Source organism: Harpia harpyja, chromosome 3 (assembly GCF_026419915.1).
Source record: "Harpia harpyja isolate bHarHar1 chromosome 3, bHarHar1 primary haplotype, whole genome shotgun sequence".
In the NCBI taxonomy this organism is placed as follows: Eukaryota; Metazoa; Chordata; class Aves; order Accipitriformes; family Accipitridae; genus Harpia; species Harpia harpyja.
In genome coordinates this window covers 66,592,920-66,619,722 of record NC_068942.1, presented here as the reverse complement: position 1 = coordinate 66,619,722, position 26,803 = coordinate 66,592,920, and the positions used below count along the sequence as shown (strand labels likewise).

At 36.2% G+C, this 26,803-nt stretch overlaps 1 protein-coding gene across 6 annotated transcripts in view; it reads left to right on the top strand.

The window, feature by feature from the left end:
- The window catches only part of DICER1 (dicer 1, ribonuclease III), a 73,913-nt gene that overhangs the window by 31,214 nt on the left and 15,896 nt on the right, over positions 1-26,803 (top strand). For all 6 annotated transcript variants that reach the window (XM_052783070.1, XM_052783071.1, XM_052783072.1 and 3 more), the window contains exons 5-23: positions 863-1,025; positions 1,472-1,602; positions 2,890-3,024; positions 3,865-4,025; positions 5,387-5,555; positions 7,681-8,153; positions 12,663-12,795; positions 13,850-14,092; positions 14,189-14,343; positions 15,760-15,892; positions 16,395-16,470; positions 17,595-17,734; positions 20,150-20,329; positions 21,196-21,409; positions 21,792-21,945; positions 24,141-24,323; positions 24,642-24,747; positions 24,847-25,022; positions 25,301-26,084. In XM_052783070.1, coding sequence (XP_052639030.1) covers positions 863-1,025; positions 1,472-1,602; positions 2,890-3,024; positions 3,865-4,025; positions 5,387-5,555; positions 7,681-8,153; positions 12,663-12,795; positions 13,850-14,092; positions 14,189-14,343; positions 15,760-15,892; positions 16,395-16,470; positions 17,595-17,734; positions 20,150-20,329; positions 21,196-21,409; positions 21,792-21,945; positions 24,141-24,323; positions 24,642-24,747; positions 24,847-25,022; positions 25,301-26,084 — 3,909 coding nt within the window. The remainder of the gene's footprint in view (positions 1-862; positions 1,026-1,471; positions 1,603-2,889; positions 3,025-3,864; positions 4,026-5,386; positions 5,556-7,680; positions 8,154-12,662; positions 12,796-13,849; positions 14,093-14,188; positions 14,344-15,759; positions 15,893-16,394; positions 16,471-17,594; positions 17,735-20,149; positions 20,330-21,195; positions 21,410-21,791; positions 21,946-24,140; positions 24,324-24,641; positions 24,748-24,846; positions 25,023-25,300; positions 26,085-26,803) is intronic.

Sequence of the window (26,803 nt, the reverse complement as noted above, 5' to 3'; positions counted from 1 at the left end):
AGAGCAGCTGGAGAATGTGCAGTGTTGCACACAGTCAGTCTAGGCATGTCTCTCTCAGCTCCACCTGTTGGGAGTCTTTAGCTTGGCCATGTTCTACATTTGTAATACCCTCTATTCTCTCTTCTCAGTTTGCTCTAATGAGCAGAACAACTTTTAACCAGAGTATTCTCTTGCTGCTCTCTGCAAAATGCTGTTAGGGACAAATACAGAAAACATTACACTGTGCATATTGATTGTATGCATACAATCACGTCTCCTTCCCCCTCTGACCTTCTGTCTCCTACATGGTGAATCTTGATTTTTGGTTCACATACTGGTCAAAGCAGCTCAGTAATGTCAGAAACCCCGTTGGAGCACTCTGATTTTCATTTTGCTATGCAAACCTCTTTCTGAGTCCTAGAATTTCAGTTCTCTTTGCACTGCAGAGGTGCCTGAAAGCTAGCATTTGGTCAGACTTACTGAAAAGCTTAGATCACCTTGACATAATATACTTGCTTGTTTGGCTGAATTGATGTATACAGTTAGATTTAAAAGCTCTAGCTTCTTTATTCACACAATGTATCTAGCAACAGAAGTGTCTATTAAAAAGATATAGCTAGAAAGCTACTTAAAATAGCAGCTAATTGTGATACTAAAGGATTTTAGATTTAGAAGATAGACTATATAGTGTGTATTAATATTTTTGGAAAAAACGTGACAATACATTGTTGTGAAAGAGATGTATTCTTTGGCACTGGAAAGATCTCTAGGGATACTGCTGACTTGTCTGTAGTTTATTTACCACTTCTGTTATTTTTTTTTTTTTTGTCAGCTTTTTCACTGTATTGCTGCAAGTAAGGACATTATTATTTTTTAAACCTAGGTTGAACTGCTTGAAGCAGCTTTGGATCATAATACAATAGTCTGCTTAAACACTGGCTCAGGGAAGACTTTTATTGCAGTACTACTCACTAAAGAGCTGTCCTATCAGATCAGGGGAGATTTCAACAAAAATGGAAAAAGAACTGTGTTCTTGGTCAACTCAGGTAAGAGGAAAAGTATACTAAGTTCCTGAACATGCTGCTAATATTTCCATGGAATATTCCTTAATAGAAGTTGTGTGAAAGCAAATTTGGGAGAAACTTTTGCATAAAGTCTTCCAACAGCAAAGATGCTAAACTGATTAAAGAATGTGATGCCTTTCATCTTTTGTTTATGATCCATTCAATACAACCTGTTTATCTCTGTGACATCTTCTGTTTCCTGGTTTAAAATTAAGACATTGACTCTGAAGTGCAGTTTAGTTATCAACCTGTTTCCTTGCTGTGGTTTTCTATGGAGGCATTTGCCATGTACACCTAGTTCAACATTAGTCTAAGCTAAAGATCATGTTATGAAACACAGTGCTAGGTAATATGACAGGCATCTTGAAAATTAATGTATGAAAAGACCTTTATGTGATTGAGATTTTTTTTGTATTTCTTTTCTTAAGCAAATCAAGTTGCTCAACAAGTGTCAGCTGTCAGGACACATTCAGATCTTAAAGTGGGAGAGTATTCAAGTTTAGAGATAACTGAATCATGGACAAAAGAGAAGTGGAGTCAGGAATTCTCTAAGCATCAGGTGATGTATTAAGTGTAAACTATAAAAATAAGCAGAGTCTACAGTAAGTTAGGCTTGATCAGAAGTGATAATTTCTTCCAATTATATGTTAACTTATTTTCTAAGAGAAATTCAGCATATTGGTATTAGTTGTATATGAATTTTGAGGCAAAACATGTATAGGGCTTCTCAGGTTGTTTTAAAAAGCTGTCCTTTTAATCCTTTGTTTTCAGTCTCCCTGACTTGTGGTTCATTATGATGATGAGTGCAGAAGAAATTCTGAGTGTGCATAGTGTACTTTAAGTGCCATTAAAAGATGTTTAAATATTAGGTAATAAAAAAGATGATAAAATTGAATGTTCTTTGGGGATGCAGCACATTCTCTTTGGCATGCATTTTATTTCTGCCTTTTTAGGTACACTATTTCTCTCTAGTTCTCTTTTCAGACAGAAAATCGCATTTTATTTCTGCCTTTTTGGGTACACTATTTCTCTCTAGTTCTCTTTTTAGATAGAAAATCGCATTTTATTTCTGCCTTTTTGGGTACACTGTTTCTCTCTAGTTCTCTTTTTAGACAGAAAATCAGTAGCTTTAATGGTAACATTTTCCTTGGTGGTTCTTGGACCCTTTCTGTTACAATCTTTTTTCCATGCTGACCTAAGTATCTTGCAGTAATGCAAATATTTGTAATTTCTGGGGTTTTCTGTCCAGTATTTAATAGTGGCCTATGTTCTGAGGAACTCTGACAAGTGGAAGTGTTACTATACTTGGTGGAGTTCAAAGTTATCGTAAAAATAGTGCATAATTTTATCAAGAAGCTCAACTCTTTATCTGTGATAATATACAAGAAATGAGTTTTCCTTTAAAAAGAATTGTGATAACATCCTGCTTTTCTGTTGTAGCTGCAGGTGGTTATGAGTTTATGAAGAATTATCTTTCTTGCCAGAGGCCTGATGATGGGACACATAAGGGACACTAACTTGTTATGGACTTAATGACATTTGTTCTGTGTGGTCTGGCTGGTGTTGATATCGTCTGTTTGTTGTATTACTTCTTTTTTTTTTTTTTTTTTTTCCTAGGCATGTGACATATAAAACCTTCAGACAGATTACTTTCTCAAGTAGAGAATGTTTTATTCTCTTTTGTCCTTACCTGGTCTATGTAAATGAATAGTAGCTGATATTTGCTAATACTGTCTAGCAAGACCTGCAGAAGGCTTTCCTATTTCACCTTGACCTAAGCCAGCTTGTACTTTTCTTATACTGACACGTTTTGTTTTTTTTTTTTTTTCTTTTCCTTTCAATCTAGGTTCTGGTTATGACATGTCATGTTGCTTTGACTGTTTTGAGAAATGAGTATTTATCCCTGTCAAATATTAATCTTCTGGTGTTTGATGAGTGCCATCTTGCAATCCAGGATCACCCATACCGTGACATTATGAAGGTGGGTTTCCATTGCATGATGTTCTAATATTTGGTTGAGGAGGAGGAGTGAGGTGGGAGGGCTGGAGAAGTGGGAACTATTTAAGGCAGCTTTTGCTACGAAGGAAAAATATCAGTGGAGCCATATTTTAGCATGTTCTGGGACTGTGAAATTATTGTAATGAATTGAGATTTCAGTGATATCATAAGATAAAAAAAAATAGTGTGTTCACTGTATTTTGTGGTGGAGATTAAAGAAAACTTTGGCATTAACAGAAAAGAGAAGCTAAATTTATGGAATTAGGGGAATTTTGTAAATTCATTGACAAAATACATGAGTTTGGGAATGGGATGCACTAATAAGTTTTTATTATTTTAAAATACTGATTTCTGTAGATGTTTGCAGGGCTCTGAGGGTATTCTTGGCGCCATGTGATATTTGGCTTATACAATATGAGAAACCTGTATAATAGATGTCTTTCCAAATCTCTCTTCAAGTTTAACCAGAGCATGTCTTTTATTTTTTTTAGATGATACTTTAGTTTTCACATGGTGTGGAAGTATTATGATATGTGTGTTGTAAATGTGGCAAGGATACTCTGTGCTATGCTAACTGTTTATTTCTTTATCTTTTTTCACATTGTAAATATTTACCTTTAAAGATGATTGCTGTTAAATTGTTATTGGATTTCTACTTTAACTTCCAGTTGATAGAATAGAAAATATTCATTCAATGTTTGGTTCATTTTCCACCAGCTACTATTGAAATACTAGTTTCCACGTAAGCATCTAATTTTGCAGTCTGCTAGCTTGATGGTAGATTTGCAATAGTTAAGGTATTTAATTCTGTTTTACTTCACAGATCTGTGAGGATTATCCATCATGTCCTCGAATCTTGGGATTAACAGCTTCCATTTTAAATGGGAAATGTGATCCTGCCGAGTTAGAGGAGAAGATCCAGAAACTGGAGAAAATTTTAAAGAGCAATGCTGAAACTGCAACTGATTTGGTGGTCTTAGACAGGTATGTTGTACAGTTATGGCTGTTAAATTGATGCCTATGTTTTCATTTTGGCTAGAAGAATAAACCAGTAGAAATATTTGCTCTCTTAAATTTTAGGAAAGTTTATGTGTATGTGATGCCATTACTTCTATTTGCGCTGGGGGGGGGAATGTTAAATGGTGTTTTGAGTAACCAGTGTTGAAGTACATCTTTCCTTAAAGTTAGGTCAAAGGCTGATTGGCCTTGGTATTCAGAGATTCTCTGTAGTTGTTAAAAAAAAAAACAAAACCAAAACAACCAAATGAAAACAAAAAAGCAATAAAACAACTAACCACCACCACCACCCAACCCAAACAAGCCAAAAAACCCAACCAACAACAAAAAAAACCACGCCAACGCACCCCCAACCAAAAAATTCATGTTACACAACATATTTCTGAACCTGTAAAATGCAGTGTCTTATGTTTGGAGAGTAACTGGTTCATGTTCAGTGTGTGCCATAATGTTGCTATTTAATTTAGGAAAATGTTGCAACAGCCACAGTACAAGATATTCTTAATGCCAGGAAAGTTGCATGATTTTTTTTTTTCTTCCCCCCTCCGCCCCTTCCCCAAGAGCAGCCTGGGTTTAGAGGCTGATGAAAGACAGGGAGATGTGAGGGAGCAGTAAAACCAATATTGAAGTAGCAGAGCAAGTGGGTCTTTTCCTATATGTTCTTACAGAATGTAGAATCCTGTGAATGATGATTTGTTGTAGAGGAAATTAGTGTGAAATGATTCATATGCACCATGTTTTCTTGCACCAGCTGTACTGGTGAACTGAGTTTCAGACAAAGTCAAAGATGGTTATTTCATGTTCTGAAACAGGTGTTTTGTGGGTGTGTTTTTTAAAGGCATTTTTCTGAACTTGAGTGAACCATTGCTTTTAAAAATTTCTCACTCATAGCTCTGTCATTCAAGAAGAGTAATTACTTGTGTAAGTGTGTATATATAGACCTAAACTGACATTATGTGGATTGTATTTGGCATATCAAAAGAGTACAGTTTGGAAAAACAAAAGTGAAGATGGTGGTCAAGTAAATTCAATCTGCTTTGCCTTAGATTTTCCAATATTTGAAATTAATATTAGTGAAATTAACCTCCTTTTTAGGGAGTGTATTAGAAGGAATGGTATTTTAGAATGAAGTATTTGGGGTGGTGGAGGTATTTTACTTTGAAATATTTAACTGTGTAACTATTCATCATTATTAATTCATGGTGGGGAAAGAAATGTGCTTGAATATACTTCATGTTGCTGTTGTTATTTGCTGTATAACCTTAACAGGCTGAAATAGCTCTGACTTTGAGAAGCTGTGTTTAACTTGATCTTTGCCCTCAATTAAGATATACTTCTCAGCCATGTGAGATTGTTGTAGACTGTGGACCATATACTGACAAAAGTGGGTTGTATGGAAGATTATTAAAGGAATTGGATGAAGCGCTTGCTTTTCTAAATGACTGCAACATATCTGTACATTCAAAAGAAAGAGATTCCACCTTAATTTCTAAGCAGGTAAGGACATTAAGCTATGTGAAAAACTTGGGGAACAGAAATCTTACTGCTGTGTTTCTTTGCCATGTATGTTACATTATTGAAACTTTCTAAGCTAGCCATCCTAGACTATCTGAGCAAAAAGACTTCTGATTTTTGTACTCACTAAGAGTGCAGGTCTTTCCATAAATGAGTGGGGCATGAATGTCAGCCATTGATTAGACCTTCATCTAGTCTGAGATTCAAATTTGCTTAAGGCAGTAAAATAATTCTGCACCCTGATGTTGTGGGTCCTTATTTCTGGAGTCAAGAATTTGATGCCTTTGTGATCTCTCATGACCTTTGAATAATTGAGTACAGAAAAGGAAATAATGCCTCAGGAAGTATTTGGAAAAACTGTACCCAGGTGTATTAAAGGATGATAAAGTAAGAATTCAGGCAAAAATTCCAGCCATAGATCTACAGTTTCTACAATTTATCTTAGAGCAATATTGGACTAGTGTCACATCTTGCTGGAATGGAATTTGAGCCCCAAGCTTGCCCCTAACTTTCCATGTGTTTGCCTCTATGTTGTCATGCGAGATGGCAGAGTAGAGGCCAGAAGGCATGGTGTATTGAGTAGGGACCTGTGACACGTGGGGTTCAGGCAGCTTTTTTTCCCTCTTGGGCTTTGTGGTTTGGAATTGCCTCCTGAGGTACAACTATTTAGGTACTGAAGTCTTTGATTAACAAGAAGTCAGTAGTGAGTCACGTTTCTATAATAGTCCATGAGGAAGTTGGAGAATGTATTTCTTTCTTCAGCCCAAAGTATTCCAGTTTCCTTCAACATTCTTAGAAACCCAGCACTCTGACGCTGTCCAGAAAAAGATTATTTGGGCCAGAGGGAAGGATGATACATAAGGCAGCCTATCACAGCTGCATGGAAAAAGAAACTCTCGGTTACTTTTGTGCTAAACTGAAAATGTAATAGGATAAAATATATAAAGAATGCTGGTGGCTGGGGGCAATCCCCAGGATTTCCATAGTCCAGAAGAGTGGATTAACTGCTATGCTTCTAATGCGCGTAACCCTCTGTGCTTGTTTTCTGATCCAATAGCTTTCCAAGAAGATGGAGGCCCCCATATTAAGAAAAAGAAATCAGTTTTCAGCCTGAAGTGCCTTTTGTCTTGGCACTAGAGAGCATCCAGCCTCTATATGCAATTACGATTAGTTTAGACAAATTTTGCCCTTAATACTTACAGCTGACAAACTTCAGGGAGGATAGTGTAAAGAGGATGATAACCTGTTTTTTACATTTTCATAGAAGGGAAGAAGGAAGAGAAATTAAAGCAGCAACTGAAAACTGTATCATCCTGACTGTTGTTACAGTTCTGTTGTAGTTCTTCTGTTGTAATGGTACATCCAAATCCTGAGTCTTTTTAATACTATTATCAATGTACCCCGTTTCTGGATTCCTAGTTTATTGTTTGACCACTTGACTCTTCAGGCGGAAAGTTTGCCATCAGATAAGATGTTGATGGTACTCAACTACCTATGCTATGGTCTCTGAGTAGGGTATAGTTCTCGTTTTCCTATTCCACCCACACATACAAACCCCTAATTTTTTTCCTTTGAGAGGGTAGACTTGCTAAGATTACCCTAAGGCCACTGTACAACTTTCTGGTTAGATGCTTTTGAAACCGTGGCAAGTATCAGTAACAAATAAAGTAAAAACGCCCAGTAAACTGTCTATTTTATTAGTTTTATGTTAAATATAAAGGATAATAATTTCTGCTTTATTTATCTAGCTGCCTCAAGAAGTATTCTCCTTTTTAGCATAATTATCTTAAGATAAATTTCAAATTACAATTCCATTAAATTCTAAAATACTCTTTTAAGGTGGTTTTTTTTTTTCAGATTCAGAAACATACAAAGTTCAAAGTATAGTTGTAGTAATTTAGGGGGGAGGGGGAAACTTGCTTCATTAGAAACACCAAAGTTCCTAAGGTCATCTAAATAACAAAAGCAGACTTCTAAATATTTTTATAATAGAACAATTGTCATAATCCTTACAAAGATTGCGCTATATGAGAAACAAGATCTCAGTCTTAAATGAATAGTTCACGAATGTACTCTTTGAACTGATATTTGAATTCATGTGTTGTAGATACTGTCAGACTGTCGAGCTGTGTTGGTTGTTCTGGGACCCTGGTGTGCAGATAAGGTAGCTGGGATGATGGTGAGAGAGCTACAGAAGTATATCAAACACGAACAAGAGGAGCTGCACAGGAAATTTTTATTGTTTACAGACACTTTCCTAAGGAAAATACATGCACTCTGTGAAGAGCACTTCTCGCCTGCCTCACTTGATCTGAAATTTGTAACCCCAAAAGTAATAAAGCTGCTTGAAATCTTGCGCAAATATAAACCTTATGAACGGCAGCAGTTTGAAAGTGTTGAATGGTATAACAATAGGAATCAGGATAACTACGTATCTTGGAGTGATTCTGAAGATGATGATGAGGATGAAGAAATTGAGGAGAAAGAGAAGCCAGAGACTAATTTCCCATCTCCCTTTACTAATATTTTATGTGGAATTATTTTTGTGGAAAGAAGATACACAGCAGTTGTTCTAAATAGGTAAAGCTTTTTATTTTTTTTTTTTTAAATGTATTTAAAAAAAGAAAAAAGACAGACTCAGCTGCAGGCACATGGATGTTAATATCATGAATATGTAGGGGATTGTCTTGTATTTTCAGAACTCTATTTTAAAGTTGGTTTAGGAGATCATACTGGATCTGTGTAAAGAATAACAACAACAAAAAAATTCACTCTACGTATATATGGGGTGGATGGGAAGAGCATGTGTCTTTGAAAATTGTACTCAAGGGCTTGTTTTGGACCTGAGTTTGTAATTTGATTCCTTTAGAAGGCAAAATGTGAAATACTGTACTGTCGTGGTTTAACACCAGCCAGCAGCTAAGCACCACGCAGCCGCTCGCTTACTTCCCTTTCCCACCCGGTGGGATGGAGGAGAGAATCAAAAGGGAAAAAGTGAAACTTGTGGGTTGAGGTAAGAACAGTTTAATAGAACAGAAAGGAAGAAACTAATAATGATGATAGTAACAATAATAAAATGACAATACTAATAAAAGGACTGGAATATACAAAACAAGTGATGCACAGTGCAATTGCTCACCACTTGCTGACCGATGCTGTTAGTTCCCAAGCAGCGATCCCCCAGGCCAACTCCCTCCAGTTTATATGCTAGATGTGACATCACACGGTATGGAATAGCCCTTTGGCCAGTTTGGGTCAGCTGCCCTGGCTGTCTCCCCTCCCAACTTCTTGTGCCCCTCCAGCCTTCTTGCTGGCTGGGCATGAGAAGCTGAAGAATCCTTGACTTAGTCTAAACACTACTTAGCAACAACTGAAAACATCAGTGTGTTATCAACATTCTTCTCATACTGAATCCAAGACATAATACTATACCAGCTACTAGAAAGAAAATTAACTCTATCCCAGCTGAAACCAGGACACTGTACTTAACTTGTAAAATAGTCATATACTGATTTGTCTTAATCAGTGTTTAAATTTATATTTGCAATGGATGCTGGAAACTTCCCTAACCTACGGAGTGCAACGCTCCTGGAAATTTTACCATTACCTTACTAAATCACATTATTATATGATCCAAGTCTACAGAAAATCAAATTTGCCCTTGCATGAATATCTTTAAGATTTACCAGTACTACTTTAACAGTTGGTGTTTATAAAAAACCTATTCAGTCAAACACTAAGCACTTTCTTAAAGTCTCCACCAAGAAAAATATGAACCCTGGAGTATTTGCCAAGGTATACTATGGAATACTCTAGTTCCTTATCAGTTCTTATTCCTGAATGTGATTCATGTTAGTTTTACATAACACTTAATTGTTAAATGCTGTTTGCCGCAAACCATGGATGACATCTGATTTATTCACCTATTTTGATTTTGAGGATTTGGTAGGGGTTTTTTGATAGTGTACTAAATGTCCTATGCAATTTGTTTATTGCATTCTGGGTACCTCTGAATCTGACCAGTCTGTTGTTACCTTTTTGCGTGAGTCAGTAGTTTGAGTGCATAATATATTCTTTGATCTGCAGACTTCCCTATGTGTTTTGTGAACGTCATCTTTTTTCTTTGCCTTTTTTGCATTTTTAGATATGTTTACATAAATAAGCAATATGAGGCAAACTAAGCCATTCAGTGAAATGAACATATTCTGTTAATAACTCCTGAAGAAATAACATTAACAGATTCTGATAAATTTTTGCTAAGCTGAAATAAGTATTTCATTATCCTACAGGGAGTGAACAGAATTGTGAATTTTTTTTTTCTCTGTTAAGTTATGAATGTGATTTAAATTATACTTTTTCCACTGTGCGTTCTTGTAGACCAATTTATGCACTATACTATATCCTAACTGCTGTTGAACCTGACAGAATATGACGTCTAGATCAGATAAGTAACGAAATTCTGCCATATTTAACCTTTAGGCATGTTTGGTACGGGTTATTGGCAGCAAAAAAAAAAAACTATATGTAACTTATTATTCACTTCTGAAAGCTACCTAGCAGACTCTCAAAATGCTCCTTCACCTCATATAACATATCTGGTCTCAAAATACCTGGATGATCAGCAGACCTGAGCTGTTGGAATTAAGACTGAAAGCTTTCAGTGGAGAACCTCACTGTAGGCTCACTTCAATTGAGTGGATTTAGTTCAAGGGCCTCAGCTGATTGTAGCTATACTTATGCTGTATATACAGGTGGAAAGACTGTCTCCTGAATAAGGAAGTCATGATTGTTTGAATTAGTATATCAAAACCAGTTGAGCTTACAGTAATCTGGTATGGATCGTTATACAGAACTAAGTTAAAGCAGAAATATAATTTTTCTTAAAAAATATTTATTATGATAGTATTTAGAGACTAGAATCCCATTTTATGAAGTCCATGATGGCTAAGGAAGGGCAAAATTCATGGCATGTGTTGTACTTTCTGGGAGAAATAGGTAGGAATTTTCTCTGAAGCAGTAATTAGAGATAATATCTTTCTTTAGAGATCTTTAGCAACAGCCACTGCACATGTAAATACTACAAATTAGAAAAAAAAACCAACTTCAACTTATTCTTTATTATTACACACAACTGATGAAGTGGCACACTTACTGTTTTATTTGGTGTATACAGTTGAGTTCTGGTGTCTGTAAGCTCCTTTTCAGAAGAGACAGCATCTTCTAAAGCCCAGTTTCCTTCCATTTTCATCGCGGTGCCTCTCAACTCTCTCTGAGAGGGGTCTGAAAGCAGAAGGTTTTGTATCTGTTTGAAAAACAGCACCTGTTATCTACCACTAATAATACTTTTTTAACCACAAGGTTGAAGTCTTGAATATTTCTCAAGAACTTGCTAAAGATGTGCACAGTGAAATGTTTATTCAGATGTTTTTAATTGTCCACTTCTGTAATAAGTGAGATACAGTAACAACGTTTGAGATGCTTAGTAGGTACTCAGGCTGAAGCTATATGACTTGACAGATATGCCATGTGGAAAAAGAAATATAAAAAAAATAATTAGGGTTTTTGTCCAGTTATTAACCCATGCTTAGTACGTCTGTCTCAAGAGCCTAGACTGCATACAGAAACATGAATCCATTTAGCCTTGAACTAACAAATCGCATGCATTTTAGTACAGGATGATCCTTCCAGTCTATTTCCATAAGCATAGCAAGCTATTTGCCACTTTTCTATTCTCTTGCCTATACTCCCTGTCCATTCCAGTTTTAACAGATTGTGAAGGAAGGAAAGGAAGTCTTCAAGGTGTTTTTTGTTCCCATAAATCTTGTTTAAAACAGTGGCCAGGTAAAGGGGAGAGACTTCAGTACTTTTCCAAGGGTAGAAAGGGCAGAGAGAACTTTGCCATTTTCCATCTGGTTTGGCAGTAGCCTGCTGGGCAGGTGGTAGGCATGTAGCGGGGGACTGGCGCAGCACCCATCTTATGTGAGGCAGAACTGCTAGAGATGTAGTTGGGAAAGGTTTGAGTTACTGTTGGAGGTACGCAGAGGCAGGCTGTCCTTTGGATATGAGGAGCACCTGGTAGTAGACATGACAGATGAGCTATGAGCAAAGTGGTCCTGGGATGGCTATAGTGAGATGTGCAAGGGATGTAACTTTTTGTATATGATCCCTTGATTTTTATTGGCTCTGCTGCTCAAAAACCTGTTATGGTTGAGAAATCCCAGGTTCTGTTCATGCTGAAAACAGATCAACTAAGGATGCTACAGCATAATTGCTTTGATTGCATAATGTAATTATGCTTTTAAATCCATAAATGCCTAGTTCTAGATTCAGTGCATTATTTATATAAGCAATCTTGACCTTGTCGGAAATCAAAACACTGCAGAAGCCAGCCTTTTCTGCTTCTGTAACCTAAAGACAGGCATAGGGGAATAAACTGAGGGCATGGATGATTCTTACCCCCCTGTTCAGTGTTCCTTTTAAAGAATTGGATTAAATCCTCTAATTGTAGATACATTTGGGTTAATTTCAAAAGTAGTAAACATCTCACTGGGTAGGCTGAGCATTGCTCTTCAGAAAAACAGGTCAACATTTTGTCATTAGTATACCTGAACAGAATATGTATTATTATATTAAGGAGAATAAGAATCTGTATTTTAACCTGAAAATTAACACCTTATATTGAGGAAACATAGTTTGTTGAGAGAGCAGTTACAGGTCTTTCTGCTAAAATCAGTCATAATTTACAGAAAATGAGATTAACTAAAGCAGTTGTGAGTAGGGTGCCTTAACAACAGGGAGCCTTAGAATAATAGATTGGCTTAAAAATATCTGGTTTTACCATGGTAGGTCTGAAATGCATGTGATGCATGCACACTCATGCTGTGTACGTATGCAGTCTGTCTTTTATTATCCTTACAGAAGTTTTCACTAGAATTAGTGTTTTTAGAGAAGCTTGAGGTCAGTTTATGTGTTAGCATGGCTTAATTGTCATGCTTCCATTTTTTTCTATTAATGTAGGTCTTCCAAACAAAAGATTGTCTTCCATTTTCTGGGTTGTGTGACTTCTAAAAACGCATGTAATATTTTTAGGTTGATAAAAGAAGCTGGCAAGCAAGATCCAGAACTGGCTTACATCAGTAGCAATTTTATAACTGGACATGGCATTGGCAAGAACCAGCCTCGTAACAAGCAGATGGAAGTAGAATTCAGAAAACAGGAAGAGGTAACTTAAAGAAAAATAATGGAAACTAGCAGTACCTTCAGAACCTTTTGTTTTCTTCCTTTTTTTTTTCTTTTTTTTGTGTGTGTGTGTTTGTCTTTAAAAACAAAAAAAACCCTTAACAGGCAGCGTCTGGGGCACAGTCATTGGAAGTTCAGGGAATACCCGGGGTTTAACAGATATGCATACTTACTGGAGATACAGATATTCATCATTAAAAAAACAAACAAACAAAAAAACCCCCAATGTTTGGAGACATTGCTATGTCACATTACACAAACAGAAATTAAAACTTCATGTAAAATCATGTTTGTGTCTAGTCAGATCATCAACCATCTAATTTTTCTGCATTGGGTTAGTAGTAGTACAGTAATACTGTAAAGAAGATCAAAGTTCCTGATGTTTTCAACAGTTGAGCTGGTTTTAATATTTATTTTTGCTGAGAGTGAATTTGGTAAATCGTTAAATGATATTAATATAAAACCACATGATTTTGGTTTCACTTAAAACATGTAAAGTATTTTGAAAGCAAATGCATTTATCCCTCACCCCTGGCTGGGTTGTCTTTCAGACTTCCCTCCAAAAACCTCACCTTTCCTTAACATTGTTTAATAAATAGTATAAATACCAGCTCTAGAATGTGCTTCACCCCCTAAGGATGTTTCAACCTCAGAACGGTTGGAAAAGATGCTGTCCTGAAAGCAGCATTTTTTTTTTGTTTGGGTTTTTTTTTTTTTTTTTTTTTTTTTTTTTTTTACTACTACAGCTGAAAAGTTGTAAATAAATAGATGGGATCCTCTCCATTGCTAGTGGCTGTACTAGCTTCTTGGACTCATGTAATTCCACATGCCAGGTTTGATTCCTAGAAATCTGCCTGTTCTGATAAATAGTCTTGCTGTGTTTCCAAAAAGATTTTTTTGTACTAGTTTTATATCTGCATATTTAGACAAGTTTTTGGAATGTCTGATCCACTCTGTTTTTACTGGTTTTTGATGAATCTGGTGACGGAAACGGATCTGGGACTAATCTCTCAAATTTGTCTTCATTACTTTTGCAGGTTCTTAGAAAATTTCGAGCACATGAGACGAACTTACTTATTGCTACTAGTATTGTAGAAGAGGGTGTTGATATACCAAAATGCAACTTGGTGGTGCGTTTTGATTTGCCCACAGAATACCGTTCCTATGTGCAGTCAAAAGGAAGAGCTAGAGCACCAATTTCCAATTACATTATGTTAGCAGATACAGACAAAATCAAAAGTTTTGAAGAAGATCTTAAGACATACAAAGCAATTGAAAAGGTATGAGGTCAAAGGAATGTGCCTGGTTTTGTTAAATATATCGGTATTTTTTTAAGGGAAAAATCTCTCATCATGTTCTGTTCTTGAAATGTTAAGATCCTCAGAAACAAATGCTCAAAATCTGTTGATACCAATGAAACTGAAACTGAACCCATTGTTGATGATGATGATGTATTTCCACCCTATGTGTTGAGGCCAGATGAGAACAGTCCAAGAGTTACTATTAATACTGCTATTGGACACATAAATAGGTAAGAGGCATATTCACTTCTTGTCTTGAATAAAAAGTTTCTTAGTCTGTCTTGCAACATGGAAGCACAGGATGGGGCATTGTACACATTTTCGCTTAGAAATCTCGACAGGCTCTTCTCTCTTAAGGAAAGTGGTCACAGTGATTGGAAGGGATAATTTGCTTTTTGTCTCTTTATCCTACAGAGGTTCTAGCTCTGATAATAAAAATAGTGATGTCAGTCCCTGTTTAATTAAAAGCTGCCCTGAAAACTTCAGTTTCAAAAGGGGTAGTAAGAGCATGTTGGGGTTTTTTTTGCTCGACAAGCTAGCTTTTAACATACCAAAACAAATAAATAAATAAAAGTGGCTTGTTAAAACCGTAGTAAAATCTTCCAGTTCTACTATTCACATTTGTAATAGCAATCTGTTGTCATGTTTAAAAACAAAAATAAAGCTGAACATAATACAAGTCCCCAGGACAGGATGGTATGCTTCCAAGGGGGCTAGCCAAGTACCATCTTTGTAAGGCTGTGGCAATTAGAGGAGGCCCTCAGTGACAGGAAAAGATAAATGTTATGACACTTCAAAAAAGGCAAGGAAGGTGATCCAGGGAGCTACAGACTGGTCAGTTTTACCTTAGTCATATGGAATATTATGGACCAAGTCCTCATGGAAGCAGTCTCCAGGTGCATAAAGGAAAAGGGGGTTGGCTGCAGCCAATAGAGTTTTATTGAGGGTAGTTTTTGCCTGACCAACCTTGTCTCCTGTGTGATGAAGTGATTGACCCTAGGAACCGCAGAAAAGCAGTGAATGTCATTTACTTAAGTAAAGCTTTTGATGCAATTGCCCTAGTACCTTAGTACCCAAATTCTTGAGATGCAGACTGTTTCGGTGGACTGCCTGGTAAATAAAACCTGGCAAAGCAGTCAGATTCGAAGGGTGTAATGGTAGGTGGTTCAAAGGCTAGCTGGCAGCTGGTTATATGTGGTATTACTCATGGGCCACTAGGAGGTCCAATACAGTTTAACATCAGCATGTTTGCATTTGACACCAAGCTGGGAGAGGGAGAAGTGAGTGCAGTGGAGGAAAGACTACCATTCAGAGGACAGAACTGTGACAGATAAGAGGAATAAGATAACAGTAAACTCAGAAGATTAAATGACAAATGCATACTCTGGGACCTGAGATGGAATAGTCTTGTGCATCATTACAATCTTGGAACCACCTTGCTGGAGACCAGCTTTGTAGTAAAGGACTTGGAGGTTTTCTGCTCTGTGGTTAGTTGAATATGAGTCAGCAGTGTACCCTTGCAGTGCTCAGCACGGCCTGAAACCATCTTCTGTAGTGTTTAGGCCAGTAAGGTAAGATTCCACTGAAATGTGTTTAGGTTTCAATTTGCAGGTTTTGATGATTTGTAAAATGTTTTGTGCACTTAGGTACTGCGCTAGATTACCGAGTGATCCATTTACACACCTAGCTCCCAAGTGTAAAACCCGAGAACTACCTGATCATACATTTTACTCTACTCTCTACCTGCCAATCAACTCACCTCTTCGAGCTTCAATTGTTGTAGGTATTTGGGGAAAGAAAAGCATGGAAATAAGTGAATATGTTGTTATAGATGTGTCTGTGCCATTTCTAGAATTAGTTTCATTGTTGTTAATGAAAATCACTTTTTCTTTTCCTGTGTTGTGCTCTGTAACTGTATTTAGATTGCTGTTTGTTTCTGTTATAATCTGTTTTCCAGCAGTTACTCTTTATTCTAAATGTAGAAATATTTAGATACTCTTCCCAGTGCCTTGTTTTTTTTCACACATTTATGTATCAGTTGTAGGAAAATGTCCTTCATTAGTTTTAATCAATAGTATGTTGTGTTCTTGTAATTTTGTAATTTTGGCTTCTGTGGAAAAACAACATAAGCTTGAATATCTTCACAAAACTGTCATCAGTGTGTTTTTTAAAAAAGTTTTGCTTACCTAAAATGTTTGTGTTAAATTAAACTAATTAAACATGTATAGTAAATAATGTGCTAATCAACCAAAGTTCTTAAGAAATATTTAAATGTTTATAGGGTCCTCCAATGAGTTGTGCAAGACTGGCTGAGAGAGTTGTAGCTCTTATTTGCTGTGAAAAACTGCACAAAATTGGTAAGAACTGGAAAAGCAACACCTCTTTGGTAAAGAATATTTTATAATTGAGAAATTGAACATGGTATGGATGTTATGCATATACATGCATTTCTGCTATAGCCATCTACTATAGCTTCCTTTCCCTTGCCTTATTTTGTGATATGATCATGTACTTACTAATTTAGCTTACACCTTGTAAGCTAAAGTTAAATTTTCCAGGGTAATCTTGTTATTTAACATATTTTGTCTTAAACAGCAAATGCAATGTTAATATAAGACACGTAGATTTTGACATTGAATATATTTAATAAAGGGGAAAAGAGTCTTGTTCTCTAGATGTTGATTATAGGTCAGGGACTACATCCCGCAGCCAAAAAATAACTCGTTTTTTAAAGTCAATTGTAACAAATTAAAATATAAAATACACAGCCCTAAATTTATTGTATTCTCTACAGTATTGTAAGTCATGTTCCAAAAATAGGACATTGCAGGATTACTTCAGGTCTCTTGTCTCTAGTAAGTGTAATGGAGCATATTCTTTATTGTGGAATGTTTTAAAGAGAATTCCATGTTATGAGTACTTTGATGAAGTACAGAAGTATTTATGTATCTTTTAAGCAAAAAAATTTGTAGGTCTGGGGTTTGTATTTTTTTTCTGTCTGAGTTAAACCTTTTGATCACTGAATTCATACCAATAAATGTATCCAAGAATAACACCATGATTGCTCAACTCAGTGTTGAGAGTGCACATTCAACAGTAGTAATTCCCTTTTTAGAATGATACAGAAATATAACTGTTCCCTCTTTCTTGGCATAACTCCATGTGAGTGATTTTTAAATTACTATTTCAGTCACTGGTTGCTTTTTATGGGCAAGAAGAGTTTATTTTTCTTTGATACTGTCATAGAATTCAATTCTTTTTATTAAAATTTCAGATGTTTTTACTATAAATATTTTTGCCAAAAATTAAACCTTTATCACTCCTCCAAAGCTATACTTTGGGAGCCTTGCGGTAGTAAGTGTAGTTTAAAAATTTTGGTGAGGTGTTTTCATGAGCAATCACACCTACTGCGTAGTATCTGAAGGAACCAAGATTTGATTGTTCATAATGCTATTTCTCTGTACTCTTTCATAATATTCAGGTGAACTGGATGATCATTTGATGCCAGTTGGTAAAGAAACGGTTAAATATGAGGAGGAGCTTGATTTACATGATGAAGAAGAAACCAGCGTTCCAGGAAGGCCAGGCTCTACAAAACGAAGACAGTGCTATCCTAAAGCTGTTAGTATCACTTACTGCTGTCCACATCTCTGATCAAATGCTTTATGTACTGATAAGGCAAAATTGCCAACTTTTAATCTGATAAGAATCTTTTACAATAAAGATTTGCATTTGTAGTGGAAATATTTTGCAGTTTTAACTGTATGGAAACTTGCACTATTACCTGAATGAGCTTATGGGACCATATGCTTTAGAAGCATGCTTGTAGTTCAAAGAATGTACGCTTTCTGTAAAGCTTGTTGGCTGTATTTGCCAACTATAGAAATAACCGGGAGGAAGAATTGTCTTGCATTAATAATCTGTAAAATCTTTACGTTCTCAGGTAAATATACTAGAGCAAATGAAGAATTACTGGCTTTCTAGACAAATAATTGAAGATTCAGGGAGATACCCAGGGGATCAAAGTTATCTGTCGGGTGCTAAACACAGAAATTTAAAAAAAATTTTTTTTTTTTTTTTTTTTTTAGATGCTTGGTTTAGTTTGGTGACTTTACTGGTTGAACACAGAATTTCATAAATTTTTGTTGAAATCTTAGAATACCAAAGAAGTATATTTTTAATATTTTTTACTTTTAAAATAGTTCTAAATATTATACTTAATACACTAAAGGGGTCATACTATAACTCTGCATTATTAAGTGACTTATCCATAGATCTGTTACAACAGGTTTCAGCCACAGCAGTCTGTAGAATTGCACTTCTTGGATAGTATTTATGGGGGAACATCAAATACTTTAAGAGAAAATGGAGAAAAGAAGCTTTGTCGGAGTATTTTGCAACTAATCTGGAACCTTCCTTCTTGCCCTGCAGTTGTTACAGGTTCTGTCTAAAGTCCTTTGAATAGGACAGGTAACTCGTTCAGAATAGATTGCATAGTAGCTTCTGATAATACTTGCATTTCACAGAGAAACTGATAGCCTTTGGTCACATACGGGAATGTCAACGTACCCTCACAGTAGTAGGCTACAGTGCTACATTGTACTTCTCGTGTGCAGCCTCAGTTATGGTGATAGCCCTTAAGTAATTCCATTCTTGGCATCCTCTGCATGCCCCAATTTTATTAATAGTTTAAATAATTGGTTATTAGGAAAGCTTAGGAAAGGATACTGTGGCATCAGAGTGTATTACAGAGGGAACGACAGATGAGAAAACCTTTTTCTTGCAAGACTTCACAAACAGTTTGAATCTTTGCACATTGTTTCTTGATGCTTCTTGTTATAAGTGCCTTTCTCAGTCCTCTTACTTCACGAGTGATTGTTGGAATAAGAGTGACTCATAAAATGCACAATTATGGTATCTCTCATTCAGAGGAGTTGATTTGTCAAGTGATGCATCATTCTTTCTCAGTTATTTTTTTAATGCAGAATCCAAGAATACTTTCCCTTGCTTTTGTACCAACTTTTCACATCTGGAAAAGAAGCTTTGGCAAATGTTGAAGGTCTACAAGATCCTCTTGGGCTTAATATAGTTATTAAACTTATGAGTAATTTTCCATTAAGCCAAGACCATAGTTTTGCTACAGTATAACTTTAAAATCCAGGACTACATGTATTGCAATTTAGTTTTAGATAAACAGGAGGATCATTTTTGAGACCTACAAAATAACGAACTCCTACCAAACATAAAGCCTGGTTTCTTAAGGTCTATGACAAACATGAGCAGCAGAGTTAAAAGTGCTTGTGGGTGTTGTGAGTATTCACATCTGCAAGCTAGAATTGTTATTAGAAAACTTCTATAGTGTAGTGCCTGGGCAAAGGGGCAGTGTATTGAATTTTGTTTGTGTGTTTGTCACAAGCGTATAAAACTTTTTTGATACTTTTAAACAGTTCTGCTAGGGAAAAGAATCCATGTTAATGAAGCTGTAGGTTCAGCCAAGCTTATATGAAAATTGAATTACTGGGATGTAGGTTTTTTTCCTGTGCACACACGTTTTTCTTTTCTACACGCCACCCCACCCCACCCCCAACTGTTAAGGTCCAAAGACCTTGGACATAAAGTGTGCTCCAGAGTTACTGGCTAAATATGGAAATTGGCATCAGAATGTCACTTGTATTTATGGTGAAGTGCTGTCTGTGTTCTACAGTTAGACTTGCATTTCTAAGACAGGGTGGACACAGAGGAAGTTTAGGGATGCAATGGAAGTTGCCTCTTGGCAAATAGGAAGATCTGGGAGTATCGTGCTCCCTTGATGGAAGTGTTTGGACAGATCTAGTGGCTGCCAGGCCAGGCTGCTGACCAAACGTTTTTGCTTAAGAAAGAAAACATTACTTAAGTCCAGATTAATTTTTTTTTATTCCTCATTTTTAGCAGTATCTTTCCAAATAAACATGTGAAGTCTTGTTCGAAGAATAGTCTTTAGGTGAATTTTGCAGATTTTTATCATGTTAAATTTTTTTTGTGTGTTTTGATTTTTAGATTCCAGAATGTTTGAGGGATAGTTATCCCAAACCTGATCAGCCCTGTTACCTGTATGTAATAGGAATGGTGTTAACGACTCCTCTACCTGATGAGCTCAACTTCAGGAGACGAAAGCTATATCCTCCTGAGGATACGACGAGATGTTTTGGCATATTGACAGCCAAACCTATACCTCAGGTAATGAATCTAGCTCCTTTCCTTATTCTACATGCCTTACAACCTGTCATTTTCCACTTATTCCTCACCCCCAGACTGAAGGGTTGGAAATTACCCTAAGTGCTGCTTGTATCAAGTAACTTCCAGAAAATAAGCAATAATATCCATCCCATCCAGTCACCACTTCATTTTTCTGTCTTTAGTGATGGAACAATCTGTTCTGTTTTTGCCAAACTTTTGTTTTACAATTTTATTTTTTATTATTTTGCAGTGGCAAATTCAAAATGGTCCTCCTTTTTTGCATGAGGTATGATAGGAATGGCGTATCAGCTACAGAGATGGCCTGCAGTGCTGCCTTATCTGTATGAAAGCTATGGTAACAAGTCCTCTCAGCATTGCTAGCCTGCAGCAACAGAAAAAGTAGGCCATGTTAATTGAAATTGATACCTCTTGCTTCAGAAAATTTTAATTTTTAATAGAAAGGCATTTTCTGTGGATGAGACTCAGCTGAGGAAGATTTTTTCAAATCATATTTTCTGTTGTCCACAGAAGAAAACATTTCAGGAATATTGCTGGTTTTCACATTTCTTCCTCCTTAATGGAAAAGACTCCTGTTTTTACTTGATCTTGTATAAAAAGCTGTAAAACACAAGGAGAACTATTTAAAAAAAAAAAAAAAAAAAAAAAAGGCAGCCATTCTTTAAGCCTTCAAAATCTCATCTATAATTGAAGGTCATCAGGGATCAGAATTCTGATCCAGTTTGATGCAGTTTGCTGTGTGGTCAGGCAAGTGCTGCTTCAGCATCTAAACTAAACAACTGGTACTCTGTAGAGGAATCCTACTCTGGATTTTCTCTCTTGATTTCTTTTGGTTTTTTCTTATTTAGATTCCTCACTTTCCTGTGTATACTCGCTCTGGAGAGGTTACAATATCTATTGAGCTTAAGAAATCTGGTTTTACTCTGTCTCTGCAAATGCTTGAGCTGATAACGCGACTCCACCAGTACATTTTTTCACATATTCTTCGTCTTGAGAAACCTGCACTAGAGTTCAAACCCACAGAAGCTGATTCAGCCTACTGTGTTCTACCTCTTAATGTTGGTAAGAACAGAGCTCTTGTCTTTTAAATATTCACTTTGAATTAATTTAGCAACATGTTTGTTAATGTTTATGTTAAATTTCAGGTGTTTGCTGTAGAAATGATACCATATGTGGTAGTATGAAAATTTGTCAGTTATATTTTTATTACTTCTTCGCAATTCCAAATTAGTTTTAACTTGATGATGTGAGTTGATTTATAGTATGTTTCAGCTGACTCCATAAGGGTCTAAAATCGTATATATATCTCCTTTGAAATTTTTTTGAAATAATTAAATATGTCTATAGAATAAGAAAAAAGTTTTGTAATTTACAACTTCCCAGAAAAGTTCAGCCTGGAAAACTGTCCCCTGAATAACTGAGTTTACACATTTTCCTTTTTAAGTTGATGACTCCAGCACTTTGGACATTGACTTTAAGTTTATGGAAGACATTGAGAAATCTGAGGCGCGTACAGGCATTCCTAGTACACAATATACAAAAGAAATGCCTTTTATTTTCAAGTTAGAAGATTACCAGGATGCAGTTATCATTCCACGGTGAGTACTGTATACATACTTTAGGTATGTACCTACTGTGTTTATACAAACACTTGTAATAAGGGGATGTTAGTGTCTGCAACGGAATTGCTTGTAAGAAATGAATGGTATTAATCTGAAGGTATCTGGTGGTGTCTCATAATTTAAAGATAACTTTTAGTCAATAGTTAATCTTATATAGTAGGATTTAAGTGTTTAGGCCTCCCAAGACTCATTACCTTTTTATTAGGAATAGTAGAGTTCACCACAAAACTTATGTAGTATTCTGATAAAACTTTGTGACTCCATCAAGAACTGGCCTACTGAAACTGATTTTAATTTGGAAGATTGAGTGGGAGTTGTGTTCTCTGGTTACTGCTTATACACACCAAAGGCCTGCTAAAGAAAGGTGTGCTGTTGATAGATGGAAAAATTAACAACTGAAAAAGACCAGTTAAAAGAATCTTTCTGTGGAGTGGTATTTAGAGGAGAAGTTTACATCATTTTATGTACTGGATATGCAAAGGTTCTCTAGAATTGGTGGGGTTTTTGGAGACTTAATTATTCTCTGTCATGTTTGGCATGATGTGAAAAAATGAAATGGACTGACTGGCTTGTGCTTGTACCTAGTATATTGTAAGCAATGGTAGTTGCAGAATATATATGGAAGATAAATACTAGTACTTTGTTTTGGCCTCATCTGTGTTGGACCTTTTTTTTTTTTTCTTTAAATATCTTCCTATCAGTGCTGATGAATACCGTGGTAAAAATGCTAGTGTAAAAAAGTGGTGATGAACCATCACTGTGTATAAGCATTACTTCATATGATCAGAGTTAACCCTGTAGAAGTAGCTCATAGGTGGTGCAAATTAGCACACTTGCTGGACTTCAGTGAAGCTACCGTATTTCACCTGTCTGAAGATCCGGCCACAGTGTCTAAACCAGTATTATTCTTCCCCCTTCCCCCTTGCCCCCACTCCCCCCCCCCCCTTTTTTTTTTTTTTTTTTTTTTAAATTGGGGTTGGGGCTCAGGTAGGTGGCTGAGTACATCTCTTTTATGAGAATTATTAGTTGCCATCTGATAATGTTCAGGCTTGGGAGAAGCCAAAACATTTTTGACCTTGTTTCATAGATTAATAAATGTCAGAATTTCAAGTACTTCTGTCTTCAGTCAATGTAAAAATGGTGGAAATATGTGCTTATCCTTCTCTGTCCTACTTGGTTGTAAGCTCCGCAGGGGAAGCATAATACAATGACTGTGTATTGGTACAGTTCTGATTGAATTCTTCAGAATAGGCATGATTATGAATAAGATAAGAAAAAAGGATTTGCTGAAAGCTCCTTTAACCAGCATGTCCTTCAGTGAAGAAGTTCAGACAGCCTGGGAACATGGTTTTCTTGAATTTTCTCTTTGGAAGGAAGCTGAAAAGACTCACTAATAGTGTATAAACAGTGTTTGCATAGAAGCTTAAAGTGATAAATGCAGCAGATCAAAGTATGAAATTAGTTAATGTGCAAATCTATATATTGAATGTTGATTTCATGATTTTTTAATTATTATTTTCCTCTGCCTGTTTATCACTGTAGTATATCCAGTGAGCATCAGTAGCGACAGTAGAGGTGTTGCAGCATTCTGGCTTTGTTTCTCTAACATTCTGCTTTTATTACAAGAACTGCGTTGTCCTTGGAAGACTTGTGAATTTACCTTACTACGTATTTGGGGTTTTGTATTTTAACTTTATTTGTGGGATGACTTGGGTAAAATGCCAGTTTAGATGTGAGGTAGTACAGTCTCTGTATGCAGTAGCACATAGGAGACTAGACATTAAAAAGCCCAATTACCAAATTTCATTGTTAGGTGTTTGGAATTAAGAAATTGTCGTTTGCAGCATTAGTCTTGGAGATTGTTGTCCAGAGCTTGATTTTGTATTAGACGTTAAAGACATAAATCCTGCATTTAATTTAAATGTTTCTGTAGAGGGAATTTCATAGATTATAGATTGACTTTATTCTTACTTACCTTATAGCACACTTCTCATTTAGTACTTGAGTTAGCTAAAAAAAATGGTTTCTACAACAAAAACCCCACCAACCAAAAACCTCAAGTGAGCTATTTAATGGTTTATCACCTGACCACATTAGAACATGAACTTAGCACAAGCTTTACTCTAACACTATAACATATGCCAAAATATTGTTTGGGTTTTTTTTTTTAGGTATCGAAATTTTGATCAGCCTCATCGATTCTATGTAGCTGATGTATACACTGATCTTACTCCACTCAGTAAATTCCCTTCCCCTGAATATGAAACTTTTGCTGAATATTATAAAACCAAGTATAATCTTGACCTTACCAATCTCAACCAGCCACTGCTGGATGTGGACCACACATCTTCAAGGTAACAACAGTCATATTTGTGTCTGCTGTTTGTAGTTTGACAATAAAGTGCCTTTTTTTTTTTTTTTTAATTATGGGATAAAGCTGAGGGCTTGTGTTTTCCAAAATAACTACTGATTTTTTTTCTTGAGGTACTTCACTTATGTTATAACTGTAACTTGAGTCCATTTTTTTCCAGAGGTAACTGTACTTCCACTTGCTTGTCGCAATGCATTAAGGTTGAATACTAAGCATAAGTCATCACTTCAGAAAGTTTAGGCTAGTAAGTTCTATTCATTAATTATGTACTTACATTAAAGTATTTTCACATGTTTTTTAGACTTAATCTTTTGACTCCTCGCCATTTGAATCAGAAGGGGAAAGCACTTCCACTAAGCAGTGCTGAGAAGAGGAAAGCAAAGTGGGAAAGTTTGCAGAATAAGCAGGTAAAATAGAAGTATTTAATTCAATTGCCTCTCTCTTAACAGTGATGTGATGACTACCATTACAGGTAAAATTCTTTTCTTCCCCCCTTTTCTCCCCAGATACTGGTTCCAGAGCTCTGTGCTATACATCCTATTCCAGCGTCATTGTGGAGAAAAGCAGTTTGCCTTCCCAGCATACTTTATCGCCTGCACTGCCTTTTGACAGCAGAGGAACTAAGAGCTCAAACAGCCACTGATGCTGGTGTAGGGGTTAAATCACTTCCTGCAGATTTCAGGCATGTCTTTTTTCAATATATCTGACTTAATTGGAAAACAAGGTGGAAACTTAACCATTACTGCATGAATTTAAAACTGATACACTTTGTTTAACTCATGTCAGTTTTCAGTGAAGCATAGTTTAAAAAGACTTGATTGTGAATGGTGAAGTTAGATGCTGCGGTCACTGTTCTTTTCAGAGGAACGTGGCTTTTTTTAAACATGTATGTGCATGTAGAGTCTTCTTGTCTTGTGATAATATTTTTTTTGTTAACAAAATCAGCATGTATCTTTACAGATATCCTAACTTGGACTTCGGATGGAAAAAGTCTATTGACAGCAAATCCTTCATCTCTATACCTAACTCCTCTTTAGTAGAGAATGAAAATTACTGTAAGCACAGCACAATTGTAGTCCCTGAAAATGCTGCACATCAAGGTGCTAATAGAACCTCTTCTGCAGAAAACCATGACCAAATGTCTGTGAGTTACAGAACATTACTCAATGAGTCACCCAGTAAACTCCAAATTGATGTCTCGGCAGAACTTGCAGCAATTAATGGTGTTTCTTATAATAAAAATCTTGCCAATGGCAATTGTGATTTAGTTAACAGAGACTTTTGCCAAGGAAATCAGCTGAATTACTGCAGGCAGGAAATACCTGTACAACCAACTACCTCATATCCCATTCAGAATTTATACAACAGTGAGAACCAGCCCAAGCCCAGCAATGAATGTACTCTACTGAGTAATAAATACCTTGATGGAAATGCTAACAGATCTACCTCAGATGGATGCCCCAAAATGGCAGTGACCACCATTACTTCAAAAGCTATTAATCTTTCAAAAGACAGAGCAGATTCTGAAAAGAACCCTTCCAGTGGGTACTCCTCAAAAACTCTCGGTCCTAATCCTGGTCTCATTCTTCAAGCTTTGACTCTTTCAAATGCTAGTGATGGATTTAATCTGGAGCGGCTAGAAATGCTTGGTGATTCATTTTTAAAGCATGCCATCACTACATACTTGTTTTGCACTTACCCTGATGCTCATGAGGGACGGCTGTCATATATGAGAAGCAAAAAAGTAAGTAATAACAATCCAATGGTACTATGTAACAGGCATGCTGTAACAAGCCATATATATAAAAATTTTGCTAGAAGATTGAATGGCAACAGGTTGATTTAATTCCACAGCTTTACTGATTATACATTGGGTAGCATGCATATTAGGAATAAAAATACAGGACTGCAGGATTAATGTTGCCATAACTCTGATTGATTGAAACTGTTTTGTACAGTTCATTTTGAAATCTAAACGAGCTGATTACCAGCCTAAGAAAGGACAGGACTGAATAGAACTAAAAGTTCTGGGTTAGTGAGGACGTTTGGACTGAACACTAGAGCTGTATTGAGTAGAAACTCTTTAACAGGAGCACTTGAAGGAAGGATTGAGTTAGCAGCACAGAACCTTAGGTTGTAGCTGTATTTGACCTCTCCTTTGTTTCCTCAATAAGTTACTTTCCTTGAAAACTTTTAGCATAGTCTTACAGGAGCACTAAAAATGAAACAACAAAAAATCTTACAGAACTGTTGCATCAAAACTTTTGAAAGCATTTTAAAGTAAGTGTAAACAGTAGGGAGCAGAGCTTTCAGTTCTACTGCTGCTGTTTTTAAATTCTGGAATAATCAATCATGTGAAAGTTTGTTTTGTTTGTTTTTTTTCCCCACATAATGTGATAACTTGAATTAAATGCTAAGGATTTGATTGTCTGCCTCTAATAAAATGCATCACTCTGAGAATTA